We start from the raw sequence: 19,265 nt of genomic DNA on the forward strand, positions 1-19,265 counted from the left end.
TAAATTTACTTTTATTTGCACTAATTAATTCAAATATGTTTATTACTTTAACGAACAGATTATTTTAACTATAACTTTTATACATGTTTGCTATTTAACTTCTTCCAATCTGTGTTATTCTGTTAATGATAGGACGATGATAGGAAAAGTAGGAAACGAATGAGAGTGTTTCAAGTTTAATGTGCCTCGAAAAAGTCAAATCAATGGTTGTTCCAATCGAGTGGAAGAGAGATATTTGCGCCACGGACTCTGCAGCAATGCTAGGAGGAACGGGTTAGCAAAGAGCAATGAAAATGTTACATTGAAATGCATGAAAACAGAATTATGCCACGGACTCGGTCGCAATGCTAGGAGGTTCAGGTTAGCAAAGAGCAATATAAAATGAGCGTAACGGGACACAGCGAAACGGGACAATGTGTGTAACGGGACACTTTTTCGTGCGTGCAGCCGGCGTTCATCGATTTATTAGACGTCATGTCAAAAAATCTTCATTGCAAAGACTATGCATATTGTCTAATGTCAATATTTTCTCTAAGTTTAGGTAAGTTTTGTCCTCTATGATAATTTTTAATTTTTTCATTATTATTGATATGTTTAAATGTTTTTATCTCTGGGTATTACGCGGGCACGAATTTGTAACATTGATCACAATTTGTTGTTTTATTTTCACTTCAAAGCAGATCCTTTTATGTTTTATATAGGACAAAAGAACCGACATAAGTTACGTCAAAAGTAAAACATTTGAATTTTAAAATGAGTTCAAAACCATCAGAGCTGAAGAGCAGAAGTAGGTCTATATGATTAATACAGCAAATATTTTGTGTATTTATATCAACGCTTGAAAATATATTACTTCAAGATAAGTTATTTACGGATATATCAGCTCGTCCACAAGATTTTGAAATTATTTAAGAGGAAGGTCCAGCTTGAAACGACTCGTGAATCAACGACGAAGGAAGGACGTCCCGTTTAGCTGTGTTCGAGGCTTCATTAAAGTCAGGCCTGAAATAATTCCCGAACGAGTCCAGAATCAACGAGGAATGGAAGGTCATCCTGTGTTATTGTCGTCGAGGCGTCATCAATTGCAGCGAATGATATTCCCGATCGACTCAGACCAAAACGTTTGAAGGAAGGATGGCCGAATAGGCTACGTTCGAAGGTTGATCCAGAATTGTTAAACCACTCGAACGACGCCAATCTCAAAACTCGTATTGCCATTTTATTCGACGCGTCAAAACAAGGTTGGTTTGTCCATGTGAGTTCAAAACTTCTTTATATATATATATACATACATACATATATACATATATATATATATATATATATATAAGACGATCGAAAGTTATAATTACATTTTTATCATTCAATTTAATTCCCGTCACAATTTAGTACTCCGTGTTTAAAACTAAACTACAAAAATTACCATCACTGTAATAATACTGTATCTCTAGCGTACGTTAATTTGGCGTGTCCAAAAATTAGTGGTACCTATATGTATGAATTGACAGTTGCCATTTTTATCTGTCATTAAGATTAAATTTTTATAATTTCACTTTGACTTTGTCTCCTTAATTAAATTTAGTAACTATACCCAGTGATTGTATCTACTGCCACTGAGAGAAATTAGCTCTGGGAAATAAAGTTTTTTAATGAATAAATACTGTGGTAACTCTGTCGCGTATTCCCCTTCCTTGGTCGGTCACTGTAGTTATGGTGGTGGCCAATTGTACAAGCCCCACGATAATGGGTGCCACTGTGAACTATTGGGGGTTCTTGCGGGGTAGATATTGTGAAAGTCTACACTGCCAATAATTATTATCATAAAATATGAATATTCTTAGGGTTTTGTCGCCTATTCTCTCCGCAGTAGATCCCAGGAACGCTGCTGCTGGAGTGACTATCCGGACTGCTAATCCAGCTAGCACGTCACTGCATTATATTATTGTCAAGAGAGTAATTATTAAAAAGAAATTTGGTAGTGTTGTGTGACGAGTGAAAATTTGCATTACCTATGACCAGGTATGTTTTAGACGTAATTGACATTTACCATAAATAAAATAGGAATAGCTGAAAAACATGCGATTTTAATGTGTTCTTAGATATTGACGTGAAGTTACTGTCAACATGAAATTCAGCTAGAGGAACAACCAAAATCATTTATAGTGTATGTTAGCATTTTTGTCAGACCTATGTGTCAGTAAGTAAATGTAAATGAGGTCACAGAAACACATCGACTACCATGCCGGGTCTAGCTAGAAGCTGTCGGAGGCTTGAGGCTCTCTTCCTAGGACCTCCAGGTGGTCTACCGCGACGCTGGAACACTGGACGCTGGAAGCTGAAATTGGCGAGCTACCGAAGATCCGATATCGCCGGGTGTCTGGCTGAAGAATAGACTTACCTCTCGTTCTAAAAAGTCTGTTTTAATTTGGATCGGCTCACCAAACGTCGTGGCCGATCGTAGCTGGCGCTGACATCAGTCGTCCGGAACCACTACGGGGACGAACGGGACCGACGCGGAAGTTGGCACTAGATGTCGCCGATACTCCCTGAGACTTATTCAGTCCAGAACTATTCTCGCAAATCATAGTATGGAGAATTCTGTATAGCATACGACCGCGGATGACGCGAGTCTTCAATTCCTCGGGCGGCAACCAAGGCTTTGGTTCGCCCCAGCCCGAGAAACGTCTTCCCGCTGCAAGATGGCGATGGCGTCTCTCTCTTCTTCCTTCTCACTATTTATTTTCCGTCCCTAGCAACCAAGGAGCTATAGGGCCATCAGCAAACCAAATTAACTGCATAGTGAAATAAAACTTGGATATTAGCGTGTAAGAGTGCTGAACTAAGGCAAATGAATAAAGTTTCCAAAGAATAGTGCTTAGAGAACCCTGAAGTTAAAAAGTGTGTTGTCTCTGGCAATTAGATGTGTTATATATGTTAAACTTTGGTTGTCCTCTTTACAATAAAATTATTAAATACATAAGATCGGCTCATGAAATATACAATTAATGTTACAATAATAATCAAAATAATAATAATATGACTGTAAACAGTTGGACTGGTTACAATACTAATAATTATGTTCATTCAATATTAGAATTTTTAAAAATATTACTGATTAACCCTTAGTTTGAAATAATATTGATGTGGTACTTGAAGTGAGTCACTGTCTGTAACTATCAAATTCATTCATGTTATAATTTTTTTTTGTGTTGTACTAGATTATTATTAGTTATTATACGATACACATAATTAGTGTATTGTAAACGAGTTAAATTATTTTGATAATTAAACTGCACCCAGTAGACATTGGACAGTAACAAAAGCGTCACCATATGGAGTTCTTATCCGAGGGGTAAATAAGTCAAGGGGTACAAGTAACAGCCTCATCATATTGTGAAAACACAATTTAAAGTTAAAACAAAACAGCTGATACTTTAAGTAGTCGATTCTTAAGTCACGAGATCTCAGCACATGACGCACATTTACTTATATCATTTTGTCCCCAGCATTTTATTGTATTAACTTTCCATAACAGCACTTAACTCCTTTACTTAAAAAAAAAATGAGGGGGGGGGGGGGTCACTTGTATCCCTTGACAAGAGTGTACTCAGAATTTAATTTTTAGGGGGGGGGGGAGGGGGGGACAGAACGACTTTGCCTCCTGTTTACTTTTAAATTATTTCCTTATGTTAATGGGTATGTTAGATTGTTATAGATTTTTGATTTGTAACATCTTAGCTCTCGGTGTACGGCATTTGGTAAGAGTAATTTCACGAATGGAACGAAAGTAGCATGGAACGTAAATGTGTGACCACGGTGCTGCCATTTGTGGCAAATGGCGGGAACCAAAGTTCACACAACAAAGGGAAACTTTATAGTTTTAACTCTTTAATTAATTTTAACAAGATAGGCAGTATTTTAATAAAAATCTATTGTCGAAAATAGGGTCCAAAGCCGGGGTTTAGTATTTTTTTTTCAAATCTTTTTTGTTTTTATCGAAGCCTTTTCTTTGTATAGTTTAAAATTTCGGTTTGAAATTGAATGATTCTATAGTAGACGTAGCTGCTCCGGGAGTGAATTCTAGCGGCGGGCGCGGAAACTACGTGTGATTCGCGTTCAGAAATGTAGTTGAAAACACAATTTTGCGTATATTTATAGAGCTCAGAATTATTTTATTTTTATTTTTAAACGTCATGTCCGAGGCTCGAGTTGTGTGTAACTCATGAATTAGCTCGTTACCGAGGTTTAGATGTGATTTCAGGGGAGGATATATCTGCTTCCACCCCCCCGGTGGCGAAGGCAGCAGGAAGCATCGAGCGCGCGTGTCGTAGCTGACGGGTCGACGCGCGGCGCTGGGGAAGAATGAACCACGTCGCGCTCCGCAGGCTGGCGAGGCACTGCCTGGAGTTCAGCAGGGCCACGACCTTGCACGGGCTTAAGTACATCACGGAGGAGAAGCGCCACTGGTTCGAGAGGTAAGGGGGCGGCGGAAGACCACCATAATGGCATCTTCGAAAAAGGCGGAAAAGTACCATAACATATAGGTACACTCCATGGAATTGAGTACAGCTGTTTTTCTCTCGAAGTAGTGTGAAGAATACGTCCCTCGGTAGCGCTGTTGTTTCTTAGGTTAATTTAACAAGTTTCAGATAGCGCTTCTGACGGTGACTCTCTGTAGTTCCAGTCATAAATTAACTCAATAGATCGCGCACTAATAGAAACAAATGTTTCCAAAAATGGGTTATAGGAAGCAGCACTGTGTACTGATAGCTACGATCTGTAAAAATAAAATTATGGCAGTTTTCCATTATGGCGCATTTACTCCTGTTTTGGAGGGGGTCGACGGAAGACTGCCATACTGGAAGACTGCCATACTGGAAGACTACCATACTGGAAGACTGTCATACTGGAAGACTACCATAATCGAAGAACTACGCCGGGGGGCGACGGCAAAGTGCCATATGTAAAACTACCATAAGGTAAAACGCAACCATACAGTCCTAATACTCGAACGACAAGATTAAATTAGGTCTATTATCTTAGAAATAATTTGTATAAATAAGTAGCATACAAAGTAATTTTTTAACTCTAGGTCACTAGTTGAAATGAAATGCAATATAATGACCGAAAATCACAATTACCTGACAACTGACGCGACGGTTAAGTAAGTAAAATATTGCATGATTTATATATAATTTGTTTGAAATGCCACGACAGATTATCACCATTAGGTGTATAGTCATCTAAAGTACTGAGGTGGCAATTCAATTGAGTTTATTTTACGTCTTGTCTATCAAAATAACGTTAAACTAAACTTAAGCATGAATTATTTCACAAAAAATGTTTACGTTACTACATCTTTAATAATACCCACATTATGTTTCTGATGGGCTATTGGGGTAGGTACACTTTTCGTGGGCTGACTTCACTACAACCTTACTTCTTAATGGCTGTGGTGGTGTTTTTGTCATCTCGGGGCTGTTACAGGGTATTGTGATTACAGCATTATGTTTTTAGCATGTGCTGTGAAAACGATTAGAAAAATATTTTAACATATATATGTACAGAAAAACAATTGCCATTGAGAATAGATCAAAACAATCACAAATGTGAATACGGAATAGTGAGAGCGATTCGCGTTTTCTGTTTCAGTTTTATTGATTAAGTACTTGTGACATTAGGCCTATATTTTAACTGCGTCAATGACAACGAAATCATTTCAGAATATCAATTTATGAAAGCCAGAAATCAATTTTATATTTGTTTACTAGGAGAATAGGCTATTTTCGAAATTATTTTTCTTCTTATTCTGAAATGCTTGCTTGTCCGTAAACATATTAATAGCGAGGTCAATGCAGACAACAAAACACAACGCCACAGTAGAGCAACAATATAAAAGGAATTAGCCATGACCTACAGTAAGGAACCATCCTACCAATTTTTTTAGAAAAAATCGGCGGGGCTATATCGAGACTCACGGCCGTTGGTTTCAAGTGAAACTTCTATGTCAGCGAGTCACTTTTAGTATAATAGTTTAAAATAAAAATAATAAAAACGAGACATTGTCTACGTACTTAATATTTTAATTCAAAACAGACACTAAATGGTAGCTTACTATTAATTTCAATTAATATTCGACGAAAATTCTGTTTAACATCGGCCTGTGATATGATAAATGAGATACCGAAGGCATAATATCAAAATTAATGTTTTTTGTTGAACATACGTACAATCTGTATTGCCCAGTGTTGTCAGTTCTCTATACACAATCACACGAATCACCGCGCTATCACATCTGAGTCGTGAGCTACACTGAACAGAAATTTTTTCCGAACCTAAATTAAAACAAGTGTATTTGGGAGGTATAGATATAGAAGACCTAAGTGCGTCTCAGGCCGAAGCCTATATAGTTAGAAAAATGTTAAAGCAAGATGATACACACCTTTTCGTCAGACTTTTTCTGGTACCCATATGTTTCACTGTGATTTTTTAGACGTTTCACGTCAAAATGATATGAGAATTACCAGTCGGGATTTGAACCTATGTTCTCTGGAATACGAATATAGTGTCTTACGACTCGGTCCATAAACTTCAATACTGTATCTTTTCTCATCATCAGATTGCCTTGTAGTGATTCCCAGGGCCGCTGAGAGAATTTATGGGCCCCTGGGCAGCTGGGGTAGTAGGCCCCCTTCCTTTTATTGTTTTGCATACCACTACTACGTAGGCCTATACCATAAATATATCTGGTATCGTAAAATTTCATCCTTCATTTGAACATACATAAGGATTTCCTAGTTACGCAAAAAAAAAAAGAGCATTAGCATGTATTATCTCAGTGCACTTTTACATTGTTAATCCCATCAAAATACAAATAATAATTAATTTTGATGTATATATAACTAAAAAAACAAAAAAATCTTAAATGGTAATCAGAAATTGCATTATTATATGAGTGTTTAAAATACATAAGTATAATAATTTATTCTGAATGTAAATATTATTAAAATAATGTAAAGTAATAATCAATTTTATTACTTCGAAAACATCAAACACACTGAACTACGTTCATTACATTGAAACATTTGTAATACACATTAATTATTTATAACGTTCCAGGGACATCGGAACGTTTTCATTAGTTGGGGGGGGGGGGGGGCGAAGAGATGTATCACACTTACCTCAGTCATAGAGTCCGGGGACCCTCCTCCGGAAAATTTTGGAATTTTAGAAGCAAAATTGTGCTATTTAATGAGTTTCCGAACCAAAATATTAAATATACTGTAACGCCCCTCGTGCCTCAAAATTAAATTATTTTAAATTAATTAAAAAGAGCCTTGGAAACTTGCTGGGTAAGAAAAATAAGAAAAATAAAGTTATTGACCAGAGGTGGCACGAGGTGGAGAACAAGATAATTTGGATCTCCCTGACACAAGCAACTTGGGAGCTGGTGGATCTTTTAAGGGAAGAAGGTATATCATAAATAAATTAACACTACACAAGTAGCTTGGTCTATAGGTTCCCTGGTTTATTATTAAGGAATTTTGTGTTCGTATTATTCAAATCTGACAATAAAAATCTTAGTAATTAACAAAGTTAAAGGGGGGCGCCCCAGGATTATTTAAAATAATACATATTACACCTTATGAAAAAATTATTACATAATCAAAAATTTAAAAATTGCACCAAATTTGAATGTCCCAACAATTACATATATTTATGAGTTTCCTCGATTTTACAGATTCTTGAGGATGACGTCCTTAAAGCACTGCTCGCTGGTATCTTTGTTTTAGTTCCTTCTATTTAAGTGAAAAAAGAAATATATATCTCATTTCACCCGGGTCTTTCCAGGATGACCTCGGACTGCGGGCCAAACTCTTCTAACAAGGGGGGGGGGGGGGATCAGCTGGAGGTCCCGAAAATAATGCGGGGGCAATTTCTCCCTCCGTAACTTCGACCCTGTCTGAAACACAGCCCAAATTCAAAACGAATTAGACCTGCGTCCAGACAGTCATACACAGTTGGCGCGAAAGCCAACAACGGGAATTTGGGGAGAGAGAGAAAAAAAAAACGGATTACTCACCAAACAGGGTGTGGAAACAGGGCTCGCGAGGTGTCTCGCGCCGACATCAGGATGACGCGCACCGAGAATCCGCGGATGCGCGAAGGAAACCAGAATTTTTTGAATTAAATATAAATAAAAAAAATTTAACTACGCATGACTTTTCTAAAAACTACCTCTGCCTGGCTACTGTACAAATGGGATCACATCCCTTAAGTAACTGACTACATCTTTTGTGCAACCGAAAATCGCCGTTCCCGCGAAAAGCCTCTTAGCGCAGAGGAAACCGAGAACACGTGGTCAGTAGCCGAGCTCAGAGAACTAAGTGCCCGCGGTGGCGGACGAGACTTCTAATTAAAACGGGCGCTCAAGCCCTAGGAAGGAGGGGGAAGGTTCGGTTCTAAGCCGAAAGTTTCCGAAGGAGCCCGAGGCGGGCGTGGCAACAACACGACATGCGCGCTCTCTACCGGACCGAAACGAAGGCAACGAACAATCGACTTCTACAGGCCGCGAGAAGAAAGCATAGTGCCTTATGGCACCGCGACGCTGCTTTCTAGCGGCGTAAGGGGGAACTACTTTAGGTGGTGAGCTGACTTGCCACCAGGTGTCATGAGGGTAAGCTCTGCACGCTGGCGACCAGGCCCGCGGTTACTTTTTCCTACGCTAGATGTCGGGGATGTGTCTGTCGGACCAGGGAGAAGGTTTTTGCATCAGGTCATCATCCCGTCCGGTCACTGCTCCTAGCTTGATTTCTCAGAACTAAAGTGAGGTGGAGAGAGAGGAAGGGGGGGCAGAAATAGCCACTAAGGTGGGAACGCAGCTCCACTGGAGACTGCTTCGTGACGAGACATGCTATTCTCAGCAGCCCTCTACAAGGTAGCAGCTTGCAGCCCAGGAGCTGCTCGATGCAGTTTTGGTCATGCAGGGAATTAAAATAACAAACTCGGGACGTGACTGCAGGCGGGAGAAATCTCAACCGGGCTGACCATGTCCACATTAGCCAGCAAAATATCAGATAGGCCCCCCTGGGAAGGGGCTTCGGTCCACTGCAACAAAGTTTAAATCCGTGGCGTACACCGGCCTAACAAAAAGTAAATCACCCCCATTAACAACCAGATAAATTAAAAAAATAAGACACCCCAAATAATTTTAAAATTATAGAAAAAATTAAAAAGGTGACGAAATGCCTAATTTCTGGCACATACTCACCCACTTGAATGCGGAGCATATAGGAAGAAAAAAACACTTACACTGCTCAGTAAAACTAGTACCAGGTTCGCCTGTATCCTACTACTTATATTCTAACACCTTTGAGACGCGTCCGCCTCTCAGGCACAACATATCGATAACCCTTAAACAAACTTATTAACTAAGAGCTTATTAACTAAGTGGCCACTTAAAACTAATACAACGTAAAGCTAGCATTCTTATTTCTAGTACCATGGATTTTTAAGACCTCGAGGATTTCTGGCATGCCTAATATTAGAGAGTCCCCTATGTTAGGGGAAAGAAATTTAAACACATCTACTTTAAGTCAGCCTGTGTTTTCTTTAGATGGGAGATGTGCGCTCTGGTCACGAATTCTCCTGAACTGGGGTCAGCTAGGCTAACCGTAACTGGCGTTAAAAATCGCTGTATTTGAAAAGGACCTCTCCAGCGGTACGCCAGCTTGGCGGAAAACTTATCCACTGCCTTGCTGAGTGGGTGTGCCTTACAAAGCACAAAATCGCCTACCCTGTAAGGGTTAGGATATCTGTTTTCGTTGTATTTCTTTTTTCTGCTCTCATGAGCCAGATTGAGATTTTTACGAGCTCTTCTCCAAATCTCCCTGATGTCTCTCGGATCATCGGGCAATAGGTCATTCAAAGACCAAAGATTTGAAAGAGGGGTATTAGGTCGGTAAGTGAACATGAGTTCGAAAGGAGTACTTTTGTGTCCTTCATGATGTGCATAATTAAAGGCCATTTGCAGCCACACAAAATTCGAATCCCATTTATCCTGCTCCTGCGCATGGTAAGCTATTAGAGCAGACCGGAGATTGCGGTTGAATCTCTCAGCATGCGAGGGCTGTGGATAATAAGGCGAGGTTGTGACGTGCAGAATGCCATGTGAGAAGCACATGTTCTTAAAAATCCTAGCCGAGAACTGGGTTGCATTGTCTGAAACTACTATAGACGGGACTCCCGACGTCTTGAAGATCTGATTACGTAGCGCAGATACAGTGTTTTCTGCGGTGGCTTTTCGCATGGGGATGAGCCAGACAAATTTTGTGAAGGCGTCGATACACACCAGCAGCATAGTGTTTCCTGTCTTTGAGCGCGGGAAAGGCCCGACAAAGTCGATAAACATCTTTTGCATGGGGCGCTCGGCCACATCTGATGTTAAATAACCGAAACGAGTGTTCTGCGGTGGCTTACTCAGCGCACAGATTTTGCATAGTTTCACCTGCTCGGTGATGTCCTTGTGCATGCCGTCCCACACTAAATGACGTCGGATAGCCTGAATGGTCTTATATATACCGAGGTGTGCGCCCACCGGCGAGGTGTGATAATAATGGAAAATCATATCACGCAGATTTTGTGGGAGCACAATTTTGTATGTTTTTGATTGGGGGGTGCGTTTTTGTAACAGCCCCTTAGACATCCTAAAGTATTTTGGCGCCGTTCCTGAACTAAAAAGTTTAATGATACTGGAAATGTGGGGATCAGCTTCCTGCTGGCTCTGTAAATCCTGAAATGCCAACGGAAACTCTGTCAATAGGGCTTGACATAAGAGTGGTGTTCCTTCGGGCGGAGCCTGAGTTGGATTTTCGAACATGCGCGACAGTGTGTCCGCTACTATGTTCTGTGTGCCACGAATGTGTTGGATTTTGAACTTTAAAGAGGAAATTTTTGCAATCCATCGCCCGAGTTTCCCTAATTGTTTCGGGTGTGCCAAAAGCCAGGCTAATGCCTGATTATCTGTCTCCAACAGGAATTCCCTGTGTTCTATAAATTGTCGGAATTTGTCGATGCCAAATACCACGGCGAGGCATTCTAATTCGTAGATCGAGGAGGCTTTCCTCTCGGCGTGGGTAAGTGTCCGCGATGCAAACGCAATAGGCTGTCTGCAGCCTTCGACTTCCTGTGACAGTACTGCGCCAATAGCCACACTGGACGCATCCGTCTGTAAAATGAAAGGTTTGGTGAAGTCTGCCATGCGGAGTACAGGCGGGGTAGAAATCGCCTGTTTCAGGAAATTAAAAGCTTTTTCTTGTTCCGGACCCCATGTGAAAGGTGTGTTTTTCTTACGCAACGTATTTAGTGGTGCTGCGTGCTCAGCGAAATTAGGAATATATTTTGAGTAAAAATTTGCCATACCAATAAAACGTGAAATACCCTTAGGGTTTGTGGGAGGCGGAAAATCACGAATAGCTTGTGTACGTGAAGGATCAATGGTGACTCCCTTGCTAGAAACCAGGTGTCCTAGAAAAGACAGTTCTTGGACTGCAAACTTAACCTTTTTTGTGTTGACAGTTAACCCCGCCTTACGAAATCTACTTAGGACTTCCTCTAAATGTTTGATGTGTTCTTCAAATATTTCTGAATATACGACGACATCGTCTAGATAGTTGTACACTGTTTTGAATTTTAGATCTCCTAGTATCTGATCCAGGAGTCGAGTTAGTACTTGGGCTCCCGTGGCAAGTCCGAAAGGTACTACTGTGTATTGGTAAAAGTTCCAAGGGACACAGAAGGCTGTGATGGGTTTTGAATCCGCAGTAAGGGGAATTTGGTGGTAAGCAGAATTTAGATCAAACACACTAAAATATTTGGCCTTACTGAACCAATGAAAAGCAGTGTTTAGGTCTGGCAAAGGTATGTTTTGTATGACTATTTTCTCATTAACTTTTCTGTAATAAATTACACATCGTTGTTGATCCTTGCCCTTAGGCACCAGAAAAGCTGGGGAACTGTAGGCGGAGGTCGAGGGTTCAATTACCCCTTATTCTAAAAGCTCCTGAACATGATTGCGCATCGTCTGCATCTTAGGGCCTAAAAATTGATAAGGGTGAGATCTCACTGGTATTTTATCCGCTAACTCAATTTGGTACTCGACTAATTTTGTGCGACCTAATTTACTAGTCAAGACATCTGGAAAAGTACTGCATAATTTATCAATGGCGGCCCGCTGCTGTGTATTAAGGTGCTCGTGTGAAGTGGTGTTACCCTGATCCAAGATGGCTGCCGTTGGCTCGGCCGGAACTGAAACTATTTGTTCAGGGGTCCCACAAGGAATAGGATTACCCATGTTGAATTTGAAAACGAAATTCTTCGCCTGAAGATTAATGATTAGACCTGTCTTGGCAATGAAATCAGACCCGTATATTAGGTCTGTGGCAAGTTGATCAGACACCAAAAATGGGAAATTCCATGAATATAAATCAATCTTCACCTTGATCACAACTGCTAACGTAATATTTAATGGCTGCTCTGAAGCTGTGAAACATTGTAACTTAGTGGTCTCAGTCCTTAGAATTAATTTGCTCTGTTTTAACTTGTCAAACAACTGCCCAGAAATTAGGCTGCGCGCTGATCCCGTATCAATTAGTCCCGGTACAGTGTGTTCGCCAATCGTTGTTACTGCATACGGAATTACTGTAGGAATATTGCCAAAAATTTGGTGGCATTTTCTCTTGCCCTTATTTGTAGGATCAACACACGTTTTACATGAGTACGTGAGCGTTGAATTACCATTTCCCTTATTTTTGTTATTTCTCCTGCTATTGTGCTTTCTTTGTTTATGTTTGTGACCTCGCTTGTTACTTTTATTCCTGGACTCCTTGTTGTTAGGATTATTGTTTTTGTGTAATGGTGTTTCTTGTGTACTGCCATTACTTGGCGCAAGTTGAACTTCCCACTTATAAGAAAAATTTTTAACACTAGAATTTTTCGGTGACCCTAAATAAGGTTGTTCGGGCCACCGCGTTATGCGTTTTTTTGGAGTGTCGCCATTTTGTTTGTTGTTTTTGTGGTAACACTGAGGCAGGGAATGCCCGTCTCTTTTACAGAAATTACAATGTGTATTTTGTTGATATCTCCCTTGTGGCCTTGAAGAGAAAAATGTATTGCCCTGATGTTTCTGTGCTGCATTCTTATGTTGCGAATTACTGCGCTCCGTTCCCGCGCTGCTACCTTGTTGACTAGCGAATGTGGCTTGTTTATTTCGCTGAAAATCAGCGTATTCTATGTTTGTGGCGTGTACGCAAAGTTTATCTAGCTCATCATAATTTTGGGGGCGTGCCTGGAACACTGAGCGCGAGCGCTCCGCTGGGTTCAAACCGTCTAGAATCGTACTCACGACCTCTCTCTCGGAAACCTTTAGCCTGAGTACCTGGTTGGCTTCGCGTATGTCAGCCACGTAATTTGGCAAGGCTTCATTACGCTGCTGCAGTCGGTTAAACCACTCCAACCGGATGTTTGTGAGTAGCCTACTCGGTATACAAAAATTTAAAACGTCTTCATGAAACTCATCGAAAGTGAGGTCATTCTCAATGGCTGCCATGATCCGCTCACTTAAGGGAGCTTGGGTGTATGGGTAAACAATTTCAAAAATTTGTTTGTCGGGAATCCCTCCCTTTTGTCGCAGCTTTAATAAGACCCGAAGGAAATCAATTAGTTTGTGTGCGTCCAGACCCGACGCCTCTGGCAATTCCTTGAGTAGCCTTTCTACAGGATGGGTGATTTTTCCATAGAAACTGTAGCTAGTTTCTGGGGCTGTCGTGCTCCTCAATACTGAGTCGTGGGGCTGAGCGGCGGCTCCTGCCGGCTGAGGTGAAGGCTGATTTTGTGGCACCGGGTGCGACTGAGTCTGTTCCCGAGTCGCACCCGAGGGGCTGATTTGGGGTGGAGTGAGCTGGGGCGTTGTGAGTGGCGGCTGCAGAATACCAGCACTCGGAAGTGGGGTGGTTTGCCATGAAGGAAACTGTGGTTGAAATTGCGCATAAGGGTTAAAATAGCCCTGAGCGGTCGGATTCGGGAAAAACATGTTTGGTGGGTATGGTTGCGTCATTTGTTGTGCCAAGGTTGGTAATCCCTGTGAAAATGTCACACTAGTGACGGGGTGGGTTGTCACATGACCCGTTGTAATGTTTGTCGCCGCTGTCGTCAACTGCACAAGCGGCTCTGAATGAGTAGTAGATACGGGCATCGGTTGATTTGGAAACGACGTTAGTGGCTGAGCGTCAGGGGCTGCGTCTGGTAATCTGCTCGTTTCCGTCTCCTGTCTGTTTACCGTCGCCCGCACTTCTGATTGTCGCGTGTCGGGTTGCTCTACTCCCAGGGGCAAGCTAGGAGCGTCCCCTTCCGGGAAGGCGGGACAATCGATGCCTAAAGCCTGTGCCTCAGCCACATAATGCTGACTGCGTCGTGTGTCTTCCAAAACGGCTGCTCTCGCCGCCAATTTTGAATGGAAACCTGCCGTCTGTTGCAAACATCGTTCTACCTCTTTTATATAAATTCCATGGAGAAGGTCTGCCGAAAGCTGTTTCAGGTTTTGCAAACGTCGGGTAACATGTTTTAGCCTGACTATATGTCGCTCGACATTGGGTAAATTTTCCTCCACATCTAGATAGCTTACGAAAGCCGATATATCATAAAACTTGGCGCAAGCAAGGTTGAATTCTTCAGTTACATCTAAATCTAAATTCGATACACTAGTGGGCACGCCATCATGAAGGGCGGCCCTGAGCCTCTTCCTGAGGACTTGGACATTGCCACTGGAGGGCAAATTGCGTAGCTGTAACTCATAGGTCAGCTCGTCTGACAGCAATAACTCCGGCTTAAACATACTGCTCGGGCGTAAATTACTGCTAATTAAAACAAAAATTTAACACACATGTACGATTCAAACGTACACCATAAATACTCCTCCCTTAACAACTATCTTAATTTTAAATACCTCATAAGGCTTCCTATATTAATATCAAATACCAAATAGCCCCAATGCGCGGGGAGTAAGTCACACTTTCAAGGTGGGGGGGTATGTGCCCAAACTTATTTGCGTATAAAGTCGCCGTACTACTCAAACAACTGCGCGAACTTCCCCTGTCAGTTTGACTTGCCAACCTGTATACGTCAACAGGGGGACTGACCTGCCGCTCGCAAGGTCGTCTGCCACGATGGACAAGGGAGAGGGGTGTGCGGGAGGAACAGGGCCGAGTCGTCACCCACAGATTAAGGGCGTGTCGCTATCTCGAGCGGGTGGCTGGGGGGGGGGGGGGGGGAACGCCAGCTGAGGCGAGAGATAAGCCACGTCTCGCTGCCGGCCCGCTAGCGGACCGGACGCCGCGACTTCTTGCGCCGCGCGCAGACTAAGTCCGCACGTGACTTTAAAACTCAATCATAACTTTAAAATAGAAAAGCAATATAACTACCGGGTGTACCAGCGATCAGTTTACAATGTTAAAAATACAAATTGGTTTCACAAAAAATTAATTAATTTTTTTTTTTTAATATTTTATTTTAGGTATGCCTACTTTATTTAGGTATGCCTATAGACCAAACCACGCTCTGATACCAATTGTAACGCCCCTCGTGCCTCAAAATTAAATTATTTTAAATTAATTAAAAAGAGCCTTGGAAACTTGCTGGGTAAGAAAAATAAGAAAAATAAAGTTATTGACCAGAGGTGGCACGAGGTGGAGAACAAGATAATTTGGATCTCCCTGACACAAGCAACTTGGGAGCTGGTGGATCTTTTAAGGGAAGAAGGTATATCATAAATAAATTAACACTACACAAGTAGCTTGGTCTATAGGTTCCCTGGTTTATTATTAAGGAATTTTGTGTTCGTATTATTCAAACCTGACAATAAAAATCTTAGTAATTAACAAAGTTAAAGGGGGGCGCTCCAGGATTATTTAAAATAATACATATTACACCTTAACAAAAAATTATTACATAATCAAAAATTTAAAAATTGAACCAAATTTGAATGTCCCAACAATTACATATATTTATGAGTTTCCTCGATTTTACAGATTCTTGAGGATGACGTCCTTAAAGCACTGCTCGCTGGTATCTTTGTTTTAGTTCCTTCTATTTAAGTGAAAAAAGAAATATATATCTCATTTCACCCGGGTCTTTCCAGGATGACCTCGGACTGCGGGCCAAACTCTTCTAACAAGGGGGGGGGGGGGGATCAGCTGAAGGTCCCGAAGATCATGCGGGGGCAATTTCTCCCTCCGTAACTTCGACCCTGTCTGAAACACAGCCCAAATTCAAAACGAATTAGACCTGCGTCCAGACAGTCATACACAGTTGGCGCGAAAGCCAACAACGGGAATTTGGGGAGAGAGAGAAAAAAAAAAAACGGATTACTCACCAAACAGGGTGTGGAAACAGGGCTCGCGAGGTGTCTCGCGCCGACATCAGGATGACGCGCACCGAGAATCCGCGGATGCGCGAAGGAAACCAGAATTTTTTGAATTAAATATAAATAAAAAAAATTTAACTACGCATGACTTTTCTAAAAACTACCTCTGCCTGGCTACTGTACAAATGGGATCACATCCCTTAAGTAACTGACTACATCTTTTGTGCAACCGAAAATCGCCGTTCCCGCGAAAAGCCTCTTAGCGCAGAGGAAACCGAGAACACGTGGTCAGTAGCCGAGCTCAGAGAACTAAGTGCCCGCGGTGGCGGACGAGACTTCTAATTAAAACGGGCGCTCAAGCCCTAGGAAGGAGGGGGAAGGTTCGGTTCTAAGCCGAAAGTTTCCGAAGGAGCCCGAGGCGGGCGTGGCAACAACACGACATGCGCGCTCTCTACCGGACCGAAACGAAGGCAACGAACAATCGACTTCTACAGGCCGCGAGAAGAAAGCATAGTGCCTTATGGCACCGCGACGCTGCTTTCTAGCGGCGTAAGGGGGAACTACTTGAGGCGGTGAGCTGACTTGCCACCAGGTGTCATGAGGGTAAGCTCTGCACGCTGGCGACCAGGCCCGCGGTTACTTTTTCCTCCGCTAGATGTCGGGGATGTGTCTGTCGGACCAGGGAGAAGGTTTTTGCATCAGGTCATCATCCCGTCCGGTCACTGCTCCTAGCTTGATTTCTCAGAACTAAAGTGTGGTGGAGAGAGAGGAAGGGGGGGCAGAAATAGCCACTAAGGTGGGAACGCAGCTCCACTGGAGACTGCTTCGTGACGAGACATGCTATTCTCAGCAGCCCTCTACAAGGTAGCAGCTTGCAGCCCAGGAGCTGCTCGATGCAGTTTTGGTCATGCAGGGAATTAAAATAACAAACTCGGGACGTGACTGCAGGCGGGAGAAATCTCAACCGGGCTGACCATGTCCACATTAGCCAGCAAAATATCAGATAGGCCCCCCTGGGAAGGGGCTTCGGTCCACTGCAACAAAGTTTAAATCCGTGGCGTACACCGGCCTAACAAAAAGTAAATCACCCCCATTAACAACCAGATAAATTAAAAAAATAAGACACCCCAAATAATTTTAAAATTATAGAAAAAATTAAAAAGGAGACGAAATGTCTAATTTCCGGCACAATACCATTTAAAGAATTTGATGACGTAGTATGTATTAAATACTACTCTGACAGTAGATGTAGTACAATTTAAATAAAATACCATCTCGGAATTTGCAATCATTTTACAGCATACTGACAATCATAAATTTGATTTTCTACTACTAGGACCAAACATTTATTCTAGGAAAAGGAGGTGGGCAAATGCTACTCTCGCTCCCCATGCATAACAGCACGGGGGCGACTCGCCCCAGTGCCCCCCCCCCCCCTGTTCCGACGACCCTGTAACGGTCCCATTTCTGCTACTACGCAAGTATTTTGGTGTGAACTGAATGTTACAAGTACCTACTGCTCGGTTAGGTTATGGGTTATCGACTGTAGTTTTAGGAACACACAAAACAATTATATATATATATATATATATATATATATATATATATATATATATATATATATATATATAGTACAATATGTTTTAATAGCAGGGGGAAAATGTTTTTCCAGCCATTTATTTTCCACTTCCCAGCCGGGCGCCCGGGCCCCTAAGGCTACCGGGCCCCTGGGCATTTGCCCCTTTTGCCCCCCCCCCCTATCGGCGGCCCTGGTGATTCCTTATGCTACAGGCGTGAGTGTACGATTATTGCATAACAGTACAAATACATAGTTTCAGACTATAGTACTCCATGTAGGCTATCATCACATGTCTTGAAAAATTATTGACATATAATATTATAAGTACAACTATCAAATATTACGGTCTCCTAAATTTTAATTCACTTTTTTTTAGTATATCCTGTACTAGTGCGTGTAACTACATGTGATTTTGTTTACACATTTACCATGGGTGTAGACAGTATTTGTGGAAGGGGAGGGTAGAAGCCAGTCCCTCCTCCGGAAACTCTTTTACAAAGATAATTCTTGAAAATAAATTTTTAGGCTATTTGACGATCCCTTAAGTGCTTTTGAAACTCCTGCCATTGTAAATTTTGTAAAATAATTTTTTTTGTCTAAACAAATCTGGCGATCCTACTTCCCCCCCCCCCTTTTTTTTACTACGCTCTTGATACTTATTGTTACAGAAACAGGTTCCTCTTTTGAGTAAGCTTCTCTGCATTTATACACGTGCCTTGTTAATAGAAGTGTAAACAAATATACACATAAAACAAATCAAAATACAAATCTGTTTAAAGAAAGTCAGTATCTAAGCGAATTTGAAAAACAATGTAATTCATTAAATATAATTTCTACCAACAAACATTTTAAATAATAGGTAAAAAAATTCAGGATGTAGTTTCAGACGTATACACTTTTACTATTAAAACTGTATGTCATGAGAAACCTCAGTCTGTTTGTGCCTTAAGAAGGGAATAGATCGCTCTCCCGAAACGTCGCAAATGTTGTCTTTTGAAAAACATACTGTGTTATTCTGTGCTACCATCGTTGTGGTTTTCTGTTTTATCTGTTTTGTCACTCAAATGTTGCTTAATGTGTTCGTCTGTGCTGTCGTCACTGTTTTGTAACATCGTTGGGTTCACCTGTGCGTCTCTGTATATCAGTTGTTTTTTTAAATTTTTATCTGTTAAGTTTTATCGTTGGGTTATTCTGTTTGCCGTTGTGCACCGTAAATTTTCTTTGTAAATGGAACAAAAATATTCATATAAACTTAGATATTTGTTTATT

The 19,265-nt window shown here is 41.5% G+C and overlaps 1 protein-coding gene across 3 annotated transcripts in view; it reads right to left on the minus strand.

Moving 5' to 3' along the window:
- Positions 1-17,178, minus strand: part of LOC134542337 (protein FRG1 homolog) — a 64,356-nt gene extending 47,178 nt beyond the window's left edge. Inside the window, exons 1-3 of one of the 3 annotated variants that reach the window (XR_010076778.1) lie at positions 16,427-17,178; positions 8,084-16,304; positions 7,219-7,963 (exon numbers count right to left, since the gene is read on the minus strand). Coding sequence is in view for 1 of the 3 variants with exons in the window: in XM_063386489.1 (XP_063242559.1) it covers positions 8,084-8,130 (47 nt within the window). In the remaining 2 variants the exon portion in view is untranslated. Of the gene's footprint in view, positions 1-7,218; positions 7,964-8,083; positions 16,305-16,426 lie in introns of those variants that run through there. The other 2 variants (XR_010076779.1, XM_063386489.1) reach the window with 2 other exon arrangements.
- Between the last annotated feature and the right edge of the window lie 2,087 nt (positions 17,179-19,265).

The sequence above is a fragment of the Bacillus rossius genome, assembly GCF_032445375.1.
Source record: "Bacillus rossius redtenbacheri isolate Brsri chromosome 4 unlocalized genomic scaffold, Brsri_v3 Brsri_v3_scf4_2, whole genome shotgun sequence".
Lineage (NCBI taxonomy): Eukaryota > Metazoa > Arthropoda > Insecta > Phasmatodea > Bacillidae > Bacillus > Bacillus rossius.